At 42.9% G+C, this 18,722-nt stretch overlaps 1 protein-coding gene across 1 annotated transcript; it reads right to left on the bottom strand.

Moving 5' to 3' along the window:
- Positions 1-7,143: 7,143 nt before the first annotated feature.
- Positions 7,144-18,028, bottom strand: E2F8 (E2F transcription factor 8; the record flags this gene model as incomplete). The annotated part of the gene is made up of 13 exons (XM_080346070.1): positions 7,144-7,434; positions 8,531-8,838; positions 8,974-9,103; positions 9,799-10,011; positions 11,072-11,585; positions 11,796-11,880; positions 12,390-12,599; positions 12,753-12,890; positions 14,341-14,502; positions 15,169-15,474; positions 16,622-16,778; positions 17,088-17,351; positions 17,990-18,028. The coding sequence occupies 13 exons, from the start codon at positions 18,026-18,028 to the stop codon at positions 7,261-7,263; spliced, it is 2,700 nt and encodes an 899-aa protein (XP_080202196.1). The 3' UTR covers positions 7,144-7,260.
- Between the last annotated feature and the right edge of the window lie 694 nt (positions 18,029-18,722).

Below are 18,722 nucleotides of genomic sequence, written 5' to 3'. Positions count from 1 at the left end.
ACAGCACTGTGCAAATCCTTTTGGTTTTTGTTTCTTTTAAATGGAGATAAAGGAACTGAGGGAAATCTTCCACATAAGTAAAATCTTATTGTCTCATTCCGCCATCCTATATTTCCTCCTGTTTTTAAAGTACTTTTTTATTGGTGCCGTTTTTCCCCCTCTTATAAAAATAGTCCAAGCAATGCTTTAAACATTTTAAGGAAGAGCAGCGGGAGATAAAAATCAGTTTTGCGCCACTTTCTTGAAAATTACAATGAGGTTTTTTGTGTTCAAAATGTTCCCTTTCAAGGGTGGTTTCCAGTTGAATCCCTTCGCTGCCTGAGAGGAGAACGGTTGGTACCTCCAGCCTCTGTAAAGCTGCTTCTGCTCTTTTGAGCTCCTCTCAAAGCCACATCAAGCATCTCAATCTGTGGCATCGGGAAACTTCTTGGAAAGCAGCTCTAATTACATCATTAGCCAAAGGGTGAAAAAAAAATATATATATATAATCTCTGAAACAGCCTGATAAGGGGCGATAGTGACCCTTGTGCTGTGGTTAGGGCTCTTAAAAGAACCATTGCTCTTGAGGCTAATTATAGCAGCATGACTGGGCATGCACGCACGTTTTCCATGTCTTTTTGGCATCATCTGATGGGAAGCTGGAGGAGAAAGAAGTCACAGTGAAAGCGTTCCCATAAGAACAGTGATGTTCATCTCTGCCCCATGGCCATCCCTGCGGATGCTGCCGGTGCCACAATGCTACCAAGGGCGAGTAAATCCCACGGCCTGCATGGAGTTCTTAGTTTTTACTCATCTAAATGATAACAGCGGATAAAACTCCATCCTTATGATGTGCAAGTAGAAGCTGGTCTCCTACTTGTCATAAAAATAATACCCAGAGGCTTAATGTGGACTAGATGACCTTCAAAGGTCCCTTCCAACCCAAACTATTATATGATTCTATGCATTTCGCTCAGTTTTACAGGTGGCAGTATCTAAATCCCCTTGAAACTCCCTGAACTTCATTGTCTAAATCTGGTTAACTTGCGGTGACCATGGGGGGCTTGTTATATTTTAGTGATCTAGGAGAATGGGCCCCATCTAAATACACAAAACAGGTGACGGAGAAGCTTTTGAGCACGAATATCGCGGCGTGTTGGCAGCCACGCGGGTACTGTTAAGCTGGAGGGGAGTTCTTGGGCTTGTTTTAATACCATTCAGCAGCTCGTATCCTTCCTTTTAAAAATGGAGATACTACATGGAGTAGAGTTTATACACATGAGCTGTGCAGCCAAGGATACGCGCTGCTTGTTATTTAGAGCTTGCAACCTGCTATCCGGGCTGCAGGGAAGCCTTTGAAGTGTTTCTGTGCTCTGCATCGGCTTGGAAAAATGTGAGACGTCTTCTGTTAGCGAATCTGGATGTCACGGAGGGTGTCGCATGATAATCAGAGCGCTGGTGATGAGAATATAATCCAAAAATGTATTTAGATCCATTGATGTAGGTGGGAAGTGGATGCGGTGCTGGCTCAAGGTGTGTGGAGGAGGAAAAGGCGGCGCTGGTGCAAGACAGCAGGTGAGGAAGGTGTGGAGAATAATACTGGTGTTTCCCTGCTAAACATGAGGTTTTTCCCTTCTAAACGCTTGCACGATAGTCTGGAGCTTAAGTCGTGTGTGAATGGGCTGCGGGAGTCGCTTAGTGTGTGTCTGGGAGGATTATCTCAGGCACGTGTGCTGCAGGGTGAATTTGGAGTGATAAATGGGATGGGAAATGGTGGTAGAAATGCTGAACCAGGACCTACGGATAGGACGTGCCTTGTGTTTAGTCCCAGCTTGCTGTTTCATCTAGACTCGGTTAGAAGTATAAGAATACTGATTCCTTAGCTAATAAATAACGATAATATCAAATTAATTCTCTGTCCACGCATCGGGGCGACATTCAAAGATCTTTTTCCCAGCTGAAGCCTATGGGAAGTGCAGCCAGGACCCCATCATGGTATCTAATCACCGCCGGCTGCTGCCCTGTCCTGTGACCACCAGTGACTCATTCCACTGTCCCCAGTGTCACCTCCCCAGCACTGTGGTGGTAACAATGTGCAGCTGCCTTTAGAAAAGCAGCAATAAAATGCTGCTGTAGCTTTTTCTCTGCAACTAACACTCTCCGTTATATTTTAGCTCGTTGTATCTGCGGTGTAAAGCCGCATCTCCCAAAGCCTGAAGGTGTTTTTATCTAAATCCATTGCAGAAAGTGTCATAGATTCACAACAGGGAAGATGTTTGTATTTGAAGAGTGAGCTCGTTTCACAAAAGACGCAATATTGTCATATATTTATATAATCATAGTCCTCCTATCTCAATGCATTCAAAGGACTGTGGATAAAGAGTCATTCATTCAGCCTCCAGCACAATCTCAGGCTGATCAGCATTTTTCCTTTATTTCTACATTAAACCAGCACATAGAGATCGAGAGATGGGAATTTCCACACCGACCCAGGAAAGTAAATACTGATTTTTCATTAAGAGTGGTCAGTCTAAGTTAGACAAGCCCTTTTAAAACAGAAGATGGTCAGCGAGCCGACATGAAGCACGTGATGCGCAAAGCTGATAGAAAAACCCTGAGCCCTTTGCTCCAATCTGTGTCCTTCCAATTACCTCTTATTTTCTAACATAGTAACACCACATTTCTTTTAAAGCTTCCTTGATCCACACTTTTGCGGAAATTTAAGATTGCACTTCCAAAATATAAGACACCTTGATGCTAGAACTAGGTACTTAGTTCTAGCTTAAAACCCCAACACCCCCGCACAGACACATACACACAGAATTCAGTTTGATTCTTGGGGCTGTGGGAAACGGCGTCTGCTCTACAAATGTGTAGAATGTGTACAAATGTGTGCAAATTCCCTTTTCCAGACCTAATCCCAGCCTATCAGCTTGAGCTTGTCCTTCCACAAGATCCTTCTCTAAATCCTTATCCCCGCACTAAGGCTTTTAAGTGCAGAGCTAAACCGTTGTGGGTTGTCAAACGGTGCCATGATGGTCGAGACGAGACACAGAATTACTTTATCTATGTGCAAGGCTTTACTCTTTGAAATAATTTTACCTCTAGGTAGAAAGCTTTTTAAAGGTTATATATATAAATATATATTAACTATTGGAGCTTTTCCAAAGACTTGACCCATTGTGCTGTCTTTTAATGCCTGGGTGATGGGTGCGTGGATTCTTTCATTCTGCATTCTTATCTAGCCATTTTATGTGAAGTCTGCATAGAACTTTTCCCATTTGATATAAAACCGATTGGTCGTTGACATGAAACATTTTGAGGGTTTTTAGTTGGGACTTTTTATCTCTAAAATACTTTTATTTGAGAAATTATGGAATTTGTGTGCTTTAAAAAGTGTATGTACAAACTATATGTGGAAAACGTAATTCTGTAGCTTTTTAACAATTTTATTTTGAAGATTCTGAAACTTCTGTTATCCAATTTTGCATGTGTCTCATTAAGGAGGATCCCACAACCCCATTCTTGTACCACTAGTAACTACTCAACAAGCTGAGAAGCCCAGAAGAATCTCTTCTATCTCTTCTATTTCTTCTATCACTTGGGTTCCCCAAATGTAAAATCCTTCTCTAGGACTCACATTTCTCTATCATATCTACACACTTTTCTTTGTCAAGCAACAAGCTCTATGACGTTTTAGGACAAAATAATACTCAAAATACCCAAATGCTGCTATCAGGTGGTGTTGGCAGAACCCAATCTATTAATACTTTACTTACCGGAGTCGCTCGGTGTTTCTCTTTGGTCTGTTGGGCCTCCAAGGGTTTGAACATGAGGGATTCCTGCTCTCTAAATGCAGCGGCTGCTGTCAGCCCTATAAAAGCAGGGAGGGGAGGGGAATGGGGGCGAGATTCAGGGATCTGAGCAATGCCACTGCTATCAGGGGGCTGAAAATAACCTCTGACAAAAGCCTGGCATTTCGGTCCCTTACGTCCACTCGTGAGTCGCTGGACAACAATGCAGCCCCTCGGGTTACGCCTGGAGGGCATTCCTGACTGCAGCCTAATGGGGCAGAAATAAAGCCGAGGTTCAGTCCTAAATGCTCGCGTTGCCAAAAACGATTGATCAAAATAATTATTAAAAAAGCCCGAGCACCTGTTTGTAGGAAGCTCTGGAACGCAACGGTATTAAACCAAGTCGAATTTCATTCAGCGGTTTATCATTTCATAGCTACAACTGGTGTGTCTTTTAGGGTACAGAGAATTAGGCTTCCTGCTTTAAATTTTTCCTGGGTTTAGGTATTAACATGGCTGGTTAATATCCTGTTTCTCTGAAAATAAGACAGGGTCTTCTATTAATTTTTGCTCCCCAAAATGCCCTTTTTTACATGTCTGGATGTTATTTAAATTGACTTTTAAAATGAGCTGTAACTAGGGCTTATTTTTGGAGTAGGGCTTATATTTTGAGCATCCTCAAAAATCCTGAAAAATCGTGCTAGGGCTTATTTTCAGGGTAGGGCTTATTTTCGGGGAAACGGGGTATATGTAATGTTTAGCATGTCTAATTGTTGCAGTTATATTGGCCATGCCTGGCTGAGCCCCTTGGAAACCAATGATGCCGCAGACACATTAGAGACATAAAGTAAAGTACGGAGAACTTAAAATTCACTTTTTACAGGGTTTTATTTTGAGTGCTCTGTGGATTTAGAGGGTAATTCTCATTTTCTGAAGGGATGTCTGAATTTGGAAACTTTGGTGTCGTGGACTTTGCTGGGTGTGAAATGGCCGAGGGGTTAAACACCAGGAGGCTGCAGTTTAGTCTCAATTCCGGGACTTTTGTGGCATCGTAAGGAAATTAGACCCCAAATCCACATCAGACTTGAGGATTTTAGGGGTCTGTTCACTAATGTAGAGGAAGGTCTTCGATGTAAAGTTGTGGGACTAGTTTTTCCTGAGCAGGAGAGCTGGGCTCCATCCCTTCTTGGTCATTCTCCATGGATGGTTAAGGGAAATCTATCTGTATCAAATAAGGTGAAATGCAAAGGGTGAGGGTGCTGTGGATGTGGTTATTATGATTTGTGACCACTCTGTGTTTGCACCCATGAGGATTTATCAGTTAACCTTTGAGGCAACCAAATCTTTATCGATCCTCACTCACATTGTGTAGATCGTGCGTTAATACTTGGAAAGATCTGCACCATAACCAACTTTGCAGGGAAATCTATAGAGAAAGATTTTGCCCCAAAAATCTCAATAAGTATTTTCCCTTTGAGTTTGTCAGAGAATTTAAGGGGAAAAGGCAGGGAACAGCCTTGAAGTTCCCCAGTGTTGCTTCATTCCTGTGCATCTGCGCAGATATCGGGTGCCCCTAAAGTAGCGACTCTTGAGAGGCTCTTTACAGCTCAGAGCAGTCGGAGCCGTATGAGTTAGTTGGAATTTCATTTAATCCCTACTCCACTGCGGCTTTTGGAGGAACAGACTTGAAATGTGCAACAGGAGCCTCCACACATGTGAATTCTTATATTCCCGGTGACGCAGGAATCAAAGGTATGGGTTAGAAAAGCCTGCTCGGAGAACTGGAAGAGCAGCCTATAAAGAAGCGAAGCCTGAGGCTCGGAGGGATTTTCGCGGGGCTCAACAGGTATGGGGGTCACATTCTGGGGGTGCTGGGACAGGGGAGGAGCAGCAGCGAGCTCAGAACACAACGTGGGTTGTCTGGGCAGTAAAACGCACTGAGAAACGGTGGCTTTTCAGCGTGAAAAATGAGTAAGTGAAGTTAGCAAGCCTGCGTGGAGCAGCTGGTAAGAGGGACAACGGCAGCGAGGCGGCTTTTCCAGATAGAGCGCAGTTTGGGAGATCGTTTACTCCAACCCTAATTACTGTAGTTGCTTATCCTGTCACCTGTTATGTCTGAAAAGGAAAGGTTTGTAGTTTCCTTTGGGTAATGCAGGTTTCTATAAACCTTGGTACTTCTCAGATTAAATTGATAGCATGTTTAAGGATGATCCATTATCTCCTCGCTGCTGCGGTGAGAATCCCCCATTTCCGAGCCTTTATTCTTCTCTCCCCCTCATGTAAGTGTATTTCAGTAGTGATCCTATTCTGTCAAATGTATTTTGTATTATGATTTTGCGTTAGTAAAATCAAGCCGGTTATTTTTACCATACTAGCCCTTTTAACTGTGCTTTTTTACCCACTCCAAGCCTGAATCTTGGGCTTTGCTCGTGTTTCTCCGCGCCTAATTGGGACAGAAAAGCACCTTTCACCTGGGAAGGCAGATCCAATGTAATGGATGAAATGGACAGTTTATTAATAAGTATCCTCTCAAATTTGATTTGTTAGTTATTTCTTCTCGTCTAAGATGTGTGTGAGGAGGCTTCATCTTTTTCCTTAGGGCAAATATTCCAAAAAGTTGCTTCCCCAGTGTCGGGAGAACCTACAGACTATGTATAATGTAGTGTACACCTCACTCCAATTCTGACTTTAATAGAAGAGGTGATTAAGGATACTCTGATTTCCAAGCTTCATTTTTTTCCTCTAATTGTCATTACTATGAAATGTAATCTCTAGTGATGGAGTTCAGGAGATACACTGAGTTACTTAAAACCCTTTCTGATTAAATACCGTTTTCTTTCTTCAGTACACCCGGCTGATAATAAGAAAGGAATTAAGATGCTAGTGAATATACAACGTATTACTTAAGTAATTTAATTAGATCAAACAAAAAAAGTCAAATTTTGAGTTTGTTGTAAGTTTAATCTGAACAAATTGATTAAAAAATACAGTATAAATAATCCTTAACTTATATAAAACTTGATTAAGTTTTTTTTTTTTCCTTTTTTTTTTTCTTTAACTAACTTTACAAAATGAGCATTATTGAACATAGGAGCAAGACGTTTGAACTATGGCCTTTTTGTTAAGACATCAAATATGTACACGCTCACAGTACTTTTCTTTGTGCAAAATACGTACTGACTGATAAACTGTACCTTTCTGTACAAAGACAATCTCAGCTTACTTTGCATAGCAGAAAAGCAACACAAAAATCCCTAGATACATAACTTTGTTGCTATAATACTTCAGGTAAGCCTTTTGAAAAAAAAAATAGGCATTAACTTTCTCATTAAGAGCCAGTTTTAATTCTAAAGCATCTCGTTAAGGCTATTCCAGTCTTGCCAATACACGTCCAAACACACATTGTCCATCGTACAATCCCAGTTGTGTGCAGAGCGTTACCAGTAACTACACCTGCTAACGCATTCAGCAATCGGATATCCCAAAATTAGTCTTGTGACACTTCAAGTTTTCGTTGAGGAATATACAGAGTCCCTTGGGAGATTCTCTCGGTACCATTTGGGTTCACAGAGAGCGAAGATCCCGTGTTTGGTCCTCCTGGCGTGCGGAAGAAATTCTCTGTGACCGGTTGGGGCTCTGGGGGTTCCTTTGGAACAGGAGGCTGAATAGGAGACAGAATGTTACTTTCCTTTATGAAGAAGGAAAAATATAGTGAATTCTATTTGTAGGTTTCCACAGGATGTTAGAAAAATACTTTAAAATTTAAACACGTAACTCCTTACTGAGAAGAAGATATTCCTTGATGAAGCTATAAAGTCAATGAAATAAAAATCTGGTTTCTCTAATCCTCTCCTACCTCCTTTTTTTAATACAAATACATCTTAGGCAATACAGTATTACACAAAATATCCAGAAAAGCTTCAGGTGGTAAAAGAAATATTTCAAAATCCTCTACAGTGTCATCCTATTAAAAAAGCTAAAATTAAATGCAAGAACTTCAGAGCAGATAAGGAGATTAAGGAGGAAAGATTAAGTAACAAATGGACAATTTATTAATAAGTATCCTCTCAAATGTATGCAAAATCCTCCTTCTAAAGTACTTATATCTGCACATCTCGTCATCTTCCAGCTGGCTCCACTTCCACAGCCAACAAGACACAAGGCAACTAAGATGCTGAATGGAGTGGAGCATCTCCCGTGTGAGGAAAGGCTGAGGGAGCTGGGGCTCTGGAGCTGGACAAGAGGACACTGAGGGGTGACTCATTCATGGGGATCAATATACAAAGGGTGAGTGTCAGGAGGATGGAGCCAGGCTCTTCTCGGTGACAACCAGTGATAGGACAAGGGGTAATGGGTGCAAACTGGAACACAGGAGGTTCCACTTAAATAGGAGAAGAAACTTGTTGGGGGTGAGGGTGTCAGAGCCTGGCCCAGGCTGCCCAGGGGGGTTGTGGAGTCTCCTTCTCTGCAGACATTCCAACCCGCCTGGACACCTTCCTGTGTAACCTCATCTGGGTGTTCCTGCTCCATGGGGGGATTGCACTGGATGAGCTTTCCAGGGCCCTTCCAACCCCTGACATTCTCTGTTCTTCCTTTATAACCTCTTAATCATATTGTACTTACGCTGCCCTTCACTGCCAGCTCTTTTCAGGCAGTGCTGATTTATAAAGATTAAAAAAAAGGTGCATTAAAAGATTCTACCAGCACCACTTGACCCACCGCGGCCAAGAAGCTGCGATGTATTTGTATTAATTTACCTTCTCCTCTTGCAGGTTCACGTTTCCCGAGCTCCGGCCGACGCTTTCTGGTTGTGACACGTGCTGGAGCGCGGGGTTTGCGGGGACCTGCACCCCCGCAGGTATCAGTCCTACGTGTTGCAGGGTGAAGTTGAGAATGGAAGGACTCGGATTTTGGGCAGAGCCGACGTTGCTGGAGCTGAGGCAGGAGTTGCTCAGCATGGGTGCGGCGGCGATAGACGTCGGGGACAGCATTATATTGAACGGTGTTATGTGAAAGGCAGGAATGTTAACTGCTTTCAGTTCAGATGCCGTCACCGGAATGACGCCTGAAACAGAGAAATTAAGTATTGAAAGGGGTTAAAAATTGAGAATCAATTGCGTTGCGATTTCCTTACCTCAGTGGGATAAATCTGGCCCACAGTTCTTTAAGCCAAACTCCTGTAAGCCTGTTCAATACTCACCAGCGATGGGAGAGCTGTACGTAGTGTGCTGTACCGAGCAGATCCCAGCTTTCTCCTTATTAGAAACACTGGCCTTGTTGCCGTGGGTGCACTGAGTCAGAGGAATAAGATAACCAGATGGAAAAAATGTCTGGAAAAGAAAAGGACAAATCCACATTTACCCCAAACATGTAATAAACAAGCATGAAGTTCTTTTCCAATCCTTCTTGCCTTGTTCCTCGTTATCCTCTGTATCCCCAGGATCGTTTATTCCACTTTCTGTCTGAAATTAGACACAACTGACTCTTTACAGTACAATTTCTGTGCAGAAGGCAGCTGGCTCCGCCTGGGATTGACACAGTACTATTAGACCAGACAGAAGAGAAATCCTCAGCCTGAATATGTTCATTTTTTTCCCAGAAGCAGCATCCAGCCCCAGCAATCATCACGTCACCTCACTGCTGGACTGTGCTTTTCATAAAGCAAATATTGGAAGACAATCCTTTTGCATTTACAAGTTCTGCGACAATCCTTTTGCATTTACAAGTTCTGCTTCTGCCAACAGAACTGTTCTTTATTCTGGTTCTCCTAACTGTAGAGCTCCAGATTTTACTGATGAAGAGAGTTTCATGTGATGCTGTTTCAGTTGAAAGCAAATACACACAAAGAACAGGGGAGGGAAGGGATCTCAACATTGCCTTCATTTACTTAGTTGTGATCTTCCTCCCAATTGAAGCCTGGGAGTCACTTATGTCCCCCCATTTGTGTAGAAACAGAAGCCCTACATTCCTACAAAGGAAGGTTTGAAAAGCAAACTACAGATAATCCAAGCACAGCCAGACTCACCTCGGGAGCAGGAATGGCAAACGCTACAGCTATGTCTTGTTTAGTCTTGTCTTCATCTTCTGGAATATCTTCTCGTTTACACTGCTCATAGCAATTTGCTGTGTTTTGATCTGAGGTTTCGGTTTTGTTCTGTCTCTCTTGCTGGAAATCATCCATTTCGTGATTTACTTGTGAGCTAGTGGAAGGTGGTCTTTCATTCTTAATAGATTCTCCCTTTTAGAAAGAAGAAACACAAAACCAAAGGCAGACATCATTAGGACTTTACATTCTCAATTACAGGTCTACAATGATATTTATACATTTTAAAAATGAGGAAGGGAAGTTTCTCCTTTCTCCCAAGTCTGTGCTATAATAATTTCTAGTCAATAAGACAACGAGCTCCATGTCCCCCCCCTTGCTCTGTCACAGCCGGGGGATGTTTGACACCACTCATTGTCACAACACGCTGATGACATTTCACGACTTTTGGCAAGCGCAATTAAAGCAGCCTAATGATTTACAGAGGCACTAAAACATTTGGCAACCGAGGAGTAGAAAGCAATCCAGAACCAGCTTCTCCATGTGTATCAGGTGTATCCGAATCTCGTATTCTCTTGATGTGCTGTATCGTTACGCCGACAACAATACAATATTAACAGTGTGCAACATGAGAAAGAAATATTTAGAAGGTATCTGGATTTTGGGACGTTCCCTGTCCAGTGATTTTTATGTGTCCACTTTCCTTCCTAACACCAAAGCCAGGAATGAGTGGCAGCCACTGGATGAAGATGAGCAACCTGAACTACTCCAGGTAAGTTTGGAAATGTTTTGGGAGTTGTTTTATTTTGATTATCATCTGTGCACTCCAACACATCTTAGAAATGGATATTTGGAGGAGGAAGTGAGGGGAGCAAGGAGAAAAATACAGCCTGAGCCTGGGTTGGCCTTTCAAAGATACGTGTTATATTGTGTACTGTATATTCTGCCTGATGCTTTGCAAACACCAGCAAGATTATGTAAAATTTATCTATCTATCTATCTATTTTTGTATATATATAACTTTTATATATATATACACATACATACATATATATATATATACATACATATACATATATATATATAAAGCCAGCCTCCTAAACATCAGCAAGCACAACAAACGAGCATCAGCCCTTCAAGTGTAATGTTGTTTTAAACACCTACACACACTGGTAGGCCCCTAAGCCACTTTGAAAATGAGTAGGTGGCAACATCCTAAAGCTATAGAATGGCATTTAAAAATCCTTTAACTTACCAGAGAAGTATCAAAGTTTTCCTCATCACTTCTGAACCTTTTAATAGAATTCTTCTCTTGTAATGCTTGCGATCTTTTAAGGCACCTCTGTGACGAAGTTTCTGATTTCACAGTCGCTCTTTCTTGAGCTGTCAAGGACTTTGTGGGCTCATCCGTAGCAATCTGACCATCCCCTTCCTCAGTGGTTATGGTGTTTAACCCTTTTGAATTCACACTTTTTGCTCCAGTTACATTAGCACACGGTAGAGGCTGCAGCATGAAACTCGGGTTGTAGGCGGTCACAGTGTGGGCTTGAGAAGGATGCAGATAAATGGCGTATGAAACGCCCGAGTGAGGATGAGGTAGAATGAGCGGGGGGACCGCGCTGTGGCTCGAGGGACAGAGCCCCAGGCTCGGCTGCTGGGAGGGGGTCACGTTCCGAGGAGCTTCAGGTTTGGGGGCGGCCTCGGGTGATGAGGACACACTGAATTCCAGAGCAGATCCCGACAGTTTCATTTTCAGCTCTTTCGCTTTCCTGAAAAGAAAGAAAAATCCCAAATATATTTTAATACACAATGCCCTGACAAGTTATTTCCTACAGTACAAAAATTTCATATAAACTTGTACTTTAAACAAAAAATAACAAGTGGAACAAGTAGCCTGCAGTGTGAGGGGTGACCGGTTTTTGCAGACCGATCACAGCTTAATAGTAACAACAAAAAGCTTCTCACTTGTGCAAACTTACTTGGATTGTCCTTCCAGCTGCTGTTTAGCGATTGCTGGAACTACAGCCATTTGACTTGGGAAAGCTGATAAATTTGGATCAGTACCTGCTCGGAGGGGGAAAATAAAAGTGTTAGTACATCAGACATAGCAGTTACATTTTGTCTTGAGGAGAGTGCATTATTTATTGAGAAGACGTCCAGACTCTGTGTTATCCTCAAACTGCAGCCTGGGCTTGATTTGATCAGTTGGCTGCCAGGTTACATCAAACATATGTTTTTTTTCCTCCAAAGACACCAAACAAGAACATTGTTTGGCAATTTTCTGCCAATTTTATGGAATACTGAACTGCTTAGATACCAAGATCTAAAGCGCAGCTTATACAACAAGCCAGGCTTAGAGCAGTTCATAAAGATACAATACCCAGAGAATCAGCTCTACTACACAAACAGGCACCACACCAAGTCAAAATAGCGACGTGTAAAAAAGGATTTAATATTATTCTTAAAGACGAAATAGTAATATACTTCTCCTTGTGTATATTTAATGCAAGAATACATCTGAGTTAAAAACACACTTAGAAAAAGATAGGGAAATGTATTTTTCAGCTACTTACTTGCACTTATTTTAACAGGGCTGGTCGGAGCAGATTGGATCTTTCTTCTGTCATTTTCTATACTTTTAACTAACTTGATCAGAGACGGATGCCGAGTGAAGTTTTGCTTCCCTCTTGAAGGAAAAAGGTTTTTTGAACACTGTTCTTTGGAAGCGATGGAGTCTGAAATAGGCGGGGAACAGGTCGTAGAAGTCGTTTCAAGTTTTGTATCTAAAAAACAGCAAAAAAACCTCTAGAAAAATCAATACATATCATACGCAGATTCAGTAATTAAAAGCAGCTATTTGAGCATGGCTTATAATTATTGGTTATTAGCAAGATGCTCAGTATGAGCCCATCTACGATGTAAAATGAGACACCCACCCTGAGTATTTGGCAAGACTGCGGGTCCTGTCCATTTGAACGCTGGTTTTCTACCTCTCTCCTCCGTCACATGAACTTTCTTGATAAGCTCAAGGCTACTGAGAACATTCGCTATGTCATAAAGTCTCCTAATTTTGGCTGAAACAAAAGAAACAAAAGTAAAGTATGGCGATTCCAATTAACAAATTGACATGTATCAGATGAAAAATGTTATAATGTCCTTTTAGCAGCTAAAAGGAAAAACCTTTGTATTTTTTTAATAAGAATTTTGTGGGACGGGTGTACTATGACATCATATATCACAATATGGTTTGTATGTAGAATAGAATTACACAGGTAAAGATCTAGAAGAGAGAATAGTGCTAAGTACATGACGCTAAATATAGAAATACAAAACCGTTCTGAAAACAAGCTGGGTTCTCTGCAATGGCCCAATTTATACCAATTCTGGAGTGAAAATAAGTAGCTTAAAAGGCAAGTATGCACATGGAACGCTGAATATGGGAACTCAGATCCAACAGGATGATCATCGTCTGCATTCTGAGCTGTTGTCAGGTTGAGCTATTGGGGAAAAGCTTTAGGCAGCAGTAAAATCACAGATGACTTCTCGACCTCAAAGACAAAGCTGCTGCTCCTGAAAATTTACAGTCCAGCAAGTCATGGAACTTGGGACTATGGATCTAAACCAAGAACACGGTCCAATATGTGATGCCTGAAATGGTGTGGAATGCCTTCAAAATGCTTTTCGTGCAAGACAGACCTTAGGGAGGAAAATGAAAGAATGAAAATGAACAAGAAGCCCCTCTTGATAACCCACCCACCTCTCTGTGTTGTCATGATGCACTGGGAAGGAAATTACGAACTGAAACCAGCCAGGAGCAGTTTTCTATTTGCATAGATACAATTCCACACACACACACACAAAAAAAGGAATGGAGTCTGTCTGAAAATCAAGAGTGTAATTTTCAATGAAACCCACAATTAATTCTAGATCCTTCAAGAGCAGACCCGTTTTTGGTTATTAAAGATACGCAGGCCTAGACCTAGAAGTACCTTTTTCATTTGAATGGGGAGGGAGAAGGGGAAACATGCGAGGAACTGAGAGCAGGGTCACAGAATGAAGAAAGAATTGGCAGTTACAGCACGAGGTTTCACTTCCTCTCACGTGTGAGTTATTAACAGGACTTTCACAGAATTTCTTTAGATTTCCAACACGTAAACTACAGGACCACAACACAGATTTGCATGATTCTGCGGCATCTTTGATGAAATGATGCTGAAATCTTTGACAGGCTGCTTGAGGAAAGAGAAATCGTTACTGATAAGAGGCTTTACTTAACGAGAGAGGATTTAATGGACTTTTAACGTGATTGAGATGTCATCATGTATCAATGACTACGCACAAGCAGGTCCCTGTTAAAAACTGTGCAAGGTGTTGAGTGGGATTTTGGCAGCTCAAATGTATTTATGGCAGGAAGATGATGGTATTTTACACTGTATAAACTTGTACTAAAATAGTTCATTTAGCCTCCGCTTGATATTCCCACTTAGATCAAAAAGCAGACAGCTACAGCAGCGTTTTACTTACTTTTAAACTTGCTTTTATCCAAGTCTTCTAACTGGTCTTCTCCAATCAAGATTTTAGCAGCGACTTCAAGGCTCACGATTTGAGGGGTCGACACAAGAAACAGCATCACAAATTTCTGACTCATCACTCGCAAAGACTTGTCTTTCCTGCTATTCACCGAGGCTGCAGCAGACAGGGAAAGGATTAAAGTCATAAGTGACACGCCAGCTACAAACGTTTTCTTTTAAAAGTGGAGAAACTTGTCAGTAACAATTATGATAAGAACAAACAACATGGCAACTAGGCAGAGCCTACGTGAACTCCAGAGTCGTGTCTCTACATGGCAAGAATCAGATAATTAGGTGGGTACCAAGTGTAAGTACAAACAAGAGAGTGTGATGTTCCCCCCCTGTGCATATTTCCCATTGTCTGACAATTTGTACTCTTAAAAATGTTTAACTGCAGGTTATACAATGTATTTAACAATCCTTGACTAACATGTCTTCCACAAATCAAACCTAAATTAAAAAATAGATTAGCGGAGTAATTTAGACTTTTGTTTTCTGTAGCGTTCAATGGTAACAAATCCTGCAAGCGGGTTTTATGTTGGGGGTGTTTTATAGTTTCATTGATACCCCCTTGTTCTCGCACCATAAAAACAAAATACGTGTGCAAGAATTGAATAAATAAGAGAACTGAAAGAGTGCAGAGGACTTCTCACCATAAACAGCTGGGATGCCTTTCAGGCAGTAGCATTTCAGGAAATAAGAAGCCCCATCAATGTTTTTTCCAAGTTCACAGATATCACTACAAGCACAAATTATTGTTGGCATTATAGAGAATTCTTACCAGCACGGAATTCCATTCCTGGGAGCTCGACAAAAGACATTTCTGAATGCTCAATGGAGCCAAAAGACCTCGCCATGTCTTCATTCCTTTCACCATCGAAATCAAACTCGTGCTCATACTCCCTTTTCTTGATCATCTGAATTTGCTGGGTGTATTTGTTCTCCTCTCCAACTTTTTTCAAAGCCTGCAGGGTTTTGGAGAGATTGTGTCGCCCATGCCAAGCGTACCTGTTTTTGGCAAGGCGGCTCACCATGTGGAGGCTCTCGAGCACGTTCACAATGTCATAAATGCGCCTACGTTCCACATCTGAAAAATACATTAAAAAAGAAGATTGACATGACATTTCTACTATATAAAATGTTTCGTTGTATATTTACCTGAATAATTGCACAGAGAAGGGATCAGTTTCCTATATTTCCCTCTACTCTCAATGTACGTCTAAGCAAGTATATATTACGGCAAGTATATTATTATACTTCTAAGGCACTTTTCCCAATTCCTTGTTATAAAGGTTTCTGAAAATAGCTCTCAGAGATCTTGCCAGCAAGGAGAAGAAAACAATTCTTGCTTTAGATAGGAAAGACTTGCTTTTCCACAGTTATCTATGGTTTAATGAAGCTTTCTGTTGCCAGAAGAGCCATTAAATGGGTTTCAATACAGCATTTTTAATTATTCATTGCACCAATTTTAGATCGTCTCATTAAATACCCTTGGAAAGGCAGGGTAGACAACTGATTTGTAATGGTTTTATATGTTATTCTATTAACACACTGTCCTTTTCTCTTTTGTCTATTGATTTCTTGGTTTTGACTGGGCATTTTCCAAAAGAGAGGTTACTTTGTACAAACAGAATAAGCGTTTTGTTTAATTTGCAACTTGTCCCTCTTCCCCAAGATATATCTGAAGATATAATGACACAAAAATGACGGCGTTATAATCTGTAGAATACTGTAATTTCATAGCTATTTGATTAAAAAAAGCTTTGGCTCAGTGTTAGCAACCTGGACTCGTGGTAGATCATTGGCACAATACAAAAATAGTGATATAAAATGAGAAAGTTAAATGATCACAAAGAGCAGAAAGTGGTTTCTTGCTTCGATGCCACAACTGGACAGGAACTTGTGGGCTCAGTTTGAAAAACGCTGGTTCCTGCCGCAAAAATCCAACCTCTAATCTTAGCCACCATCTCTGGATCCAAAAAAACTGCAGCTGGTTATTTGTGGTATCAGCAGTAATTTAGATGTTTAATATTAAACGTAATTTGGAATTTCTCCATTCAGCTCACTGAAGAAACTTCAGCTTTTTAAAGGAATCGCTCTAAGAATGAAAAGTTCAAAGCTGAGTTTAAGTAAGTTTGAGAGTACACATTACACACTCAAAACTTTACAGAGCAAAAATGGGAGGTTATTGGCACGTCTGTATGAAGGAATATTTAACATATAAAGCAACTTACTAAGCTCTTCAGCCACTTCATCGAGGCAAATGTAATTATTCTCGGCGGTGCTGGGGTAATCAGGATATCGAGCTAAGAACTTATGACACAGTAATCCTAGACTTTTTTCTTTGCGACTCGGATGAGATTTTTCATATTCGTCTCCTGATAAGTGCTCCTACATGGAAATAAGAAAAAGAGAGTTGGAAATTTTTTTATTATAAATAAAACAGAGGTATTTAACAGTTTCATTGTGAGCGCTGCCAAAGCCCCAGTGTTTTCTATTTGTCCTCAACAGCTGTGAAATAAAACCAGCCAAATGTTACCTGTTGTATGTAACTGGTCAATATCATGACTTATATTTGGTAAATACTCCAAAATGAAAACTTTAAAAAAGTTGTAGTATGTTAACGTATAACTTTTTATACTGAATAAACAGCCTTTGGCTAACTAAAAAGTAAATAAGGACGACCCTTTTACAACATACCTGCAAACAGGGTTTGGCCGGCAGGACGTCCCTTGCGTTGTTTGACAGCTCCCGGCGCTGGTCTCTGCTCCTAATCTCGGGACTAACGGCGCTGATCAGCATTTTGAGGTTGGAAGTGGGTGTCCATGGGTCGGCCGGGGGGGTTTCTTTGGGTTTCGGGGGTGTGGTGAGGGGCTGGATCTCCGTCAACACCGACTGTGAGGTAGCTGCTTGTTTCAGAGGGGTTTCCAATACGTTCCTATGCGGCTCAGAAGAGTGATTTTCCTACAAAAATTGTGATGTTAGGAACCAGAAGCATTGCGATCCATTTATTGGTAACGGTCAAAGCGGGACTGAAATTAATTCAATTTTTGGGGTAACTTGAAGCCAAAGGTTGGAACCTGACTCTGACCCAACAAACACCTTCCCTGAAACCATTTCTTTGTGCTTTTAGCTTAAGAAACAGAACACTTCATATTCTGAAGGTAATTTTCCTTGAGGTAATTTTCCCTGTTCTTTTTTATTTCTTTGGGGTTTTTTTGTCTAGGGAAAATACAGTCGGAACATTAATCCGTAGGAGAAATGAATGAATGAAGCACCTTTTATTAAGCAAAAAAGGCACGGGGAGCAAGGAGTCCTGCTTGTTATGAAATTGGTGGATAAAGGTGGCCAGGTAAAGTTTTTGGTATTTTTTTAAATGCTCAGAAATTAACGTGAAGGTCCCAGCGCTCCATCCTGACCCCCCAACTCTGTTTTCTATCCCGCGTTCGTTACGAGCGAAGCGGTTTCGCGGTTCTGCAAACGGCTGCGAACGGGCACCCGGCGCTGTCACCGACCCGCGTGGGGACACAGCGGCCCCAGGGGGTCGCCGGTTCGGTTCCCCGCCCCGCCGGGAGGAACGCGATGCGGTACCCAGGACGTACCTTGTCGCCGGTCCCCATGTCCCCGCCCGCCTCTTGCATTCTCCCGCCGCCGCGCAGCCTCAGGGGGCGACACCCGCCGCCGCGATCCGCATCGGTTCTGCGGGGCGGGAGGAGCGGAGCGTTAGCGGGAAAACCGGTGGGGAAGGCGGCGGGACCCCCCCCCCCCCCCGCCCGCCGTGGCCGGTTCCCGTGGCCACTTCCCGCTGCCGCCCGGGACCGTCCCGGCGCCTCCCGCCTCTGGGCCCGGCCCGCGCGCGCCCGGCGGCCCGCGCCCAACGGCCCGGCCCCGCCCAACCCCGCCCGCGCCGCACCGGCCGCTCACGGCGCAGCGCCGCCGATTGGCCGCCGCCGGCGGGGCGGGGTCCTTCCGGGATCCGGTTTAAACATTTGGCGCCGTTGCTGCGCTTAGAGAGCTGCTCCTCCGTGCTCCTGCTCTGCAAGACACGCGAGAACCGACACCCACCGGGAGGGGTGGGGGTGGCGGTGTCGCCGCCCGGCCCCGCCCCGCCCCGCCGCGCTCCCGGTGCGGATTTGAATTCAACCCTTTGAGCCGCCGAGGCAAAGGTGGGGCGGCCCAGCCAATCGCCTCGCGTCCCTCCGCCCCGCGCAGCCAATGGGAGCGCGGCGTTCCGCCGTCCGTTCCCTCCTCCCGCCGCCGCCGGCTCTCGGGCCGGGCTCGCGGGGGGGAGGTTTGGCGGGTTCGCGGCGCGGGAACCGGGGCGCGCGCCGCCTC

Source organism: Nesoenas mayeri, assembly GCF_963082525.1.
Source record: "Nesoenas mayeri genome assembly, chromosome: 5".
NCBI lineage: Eukaryota > Metazoa > Chordata > Aves > Columbiformes > Columbidae > Nesoenas > Nesoenas mayeri.
Note: the sequence above shows the minus strand (reverse complement) of the source record. Positions and strands in the feature narration are given on the sequence as shown.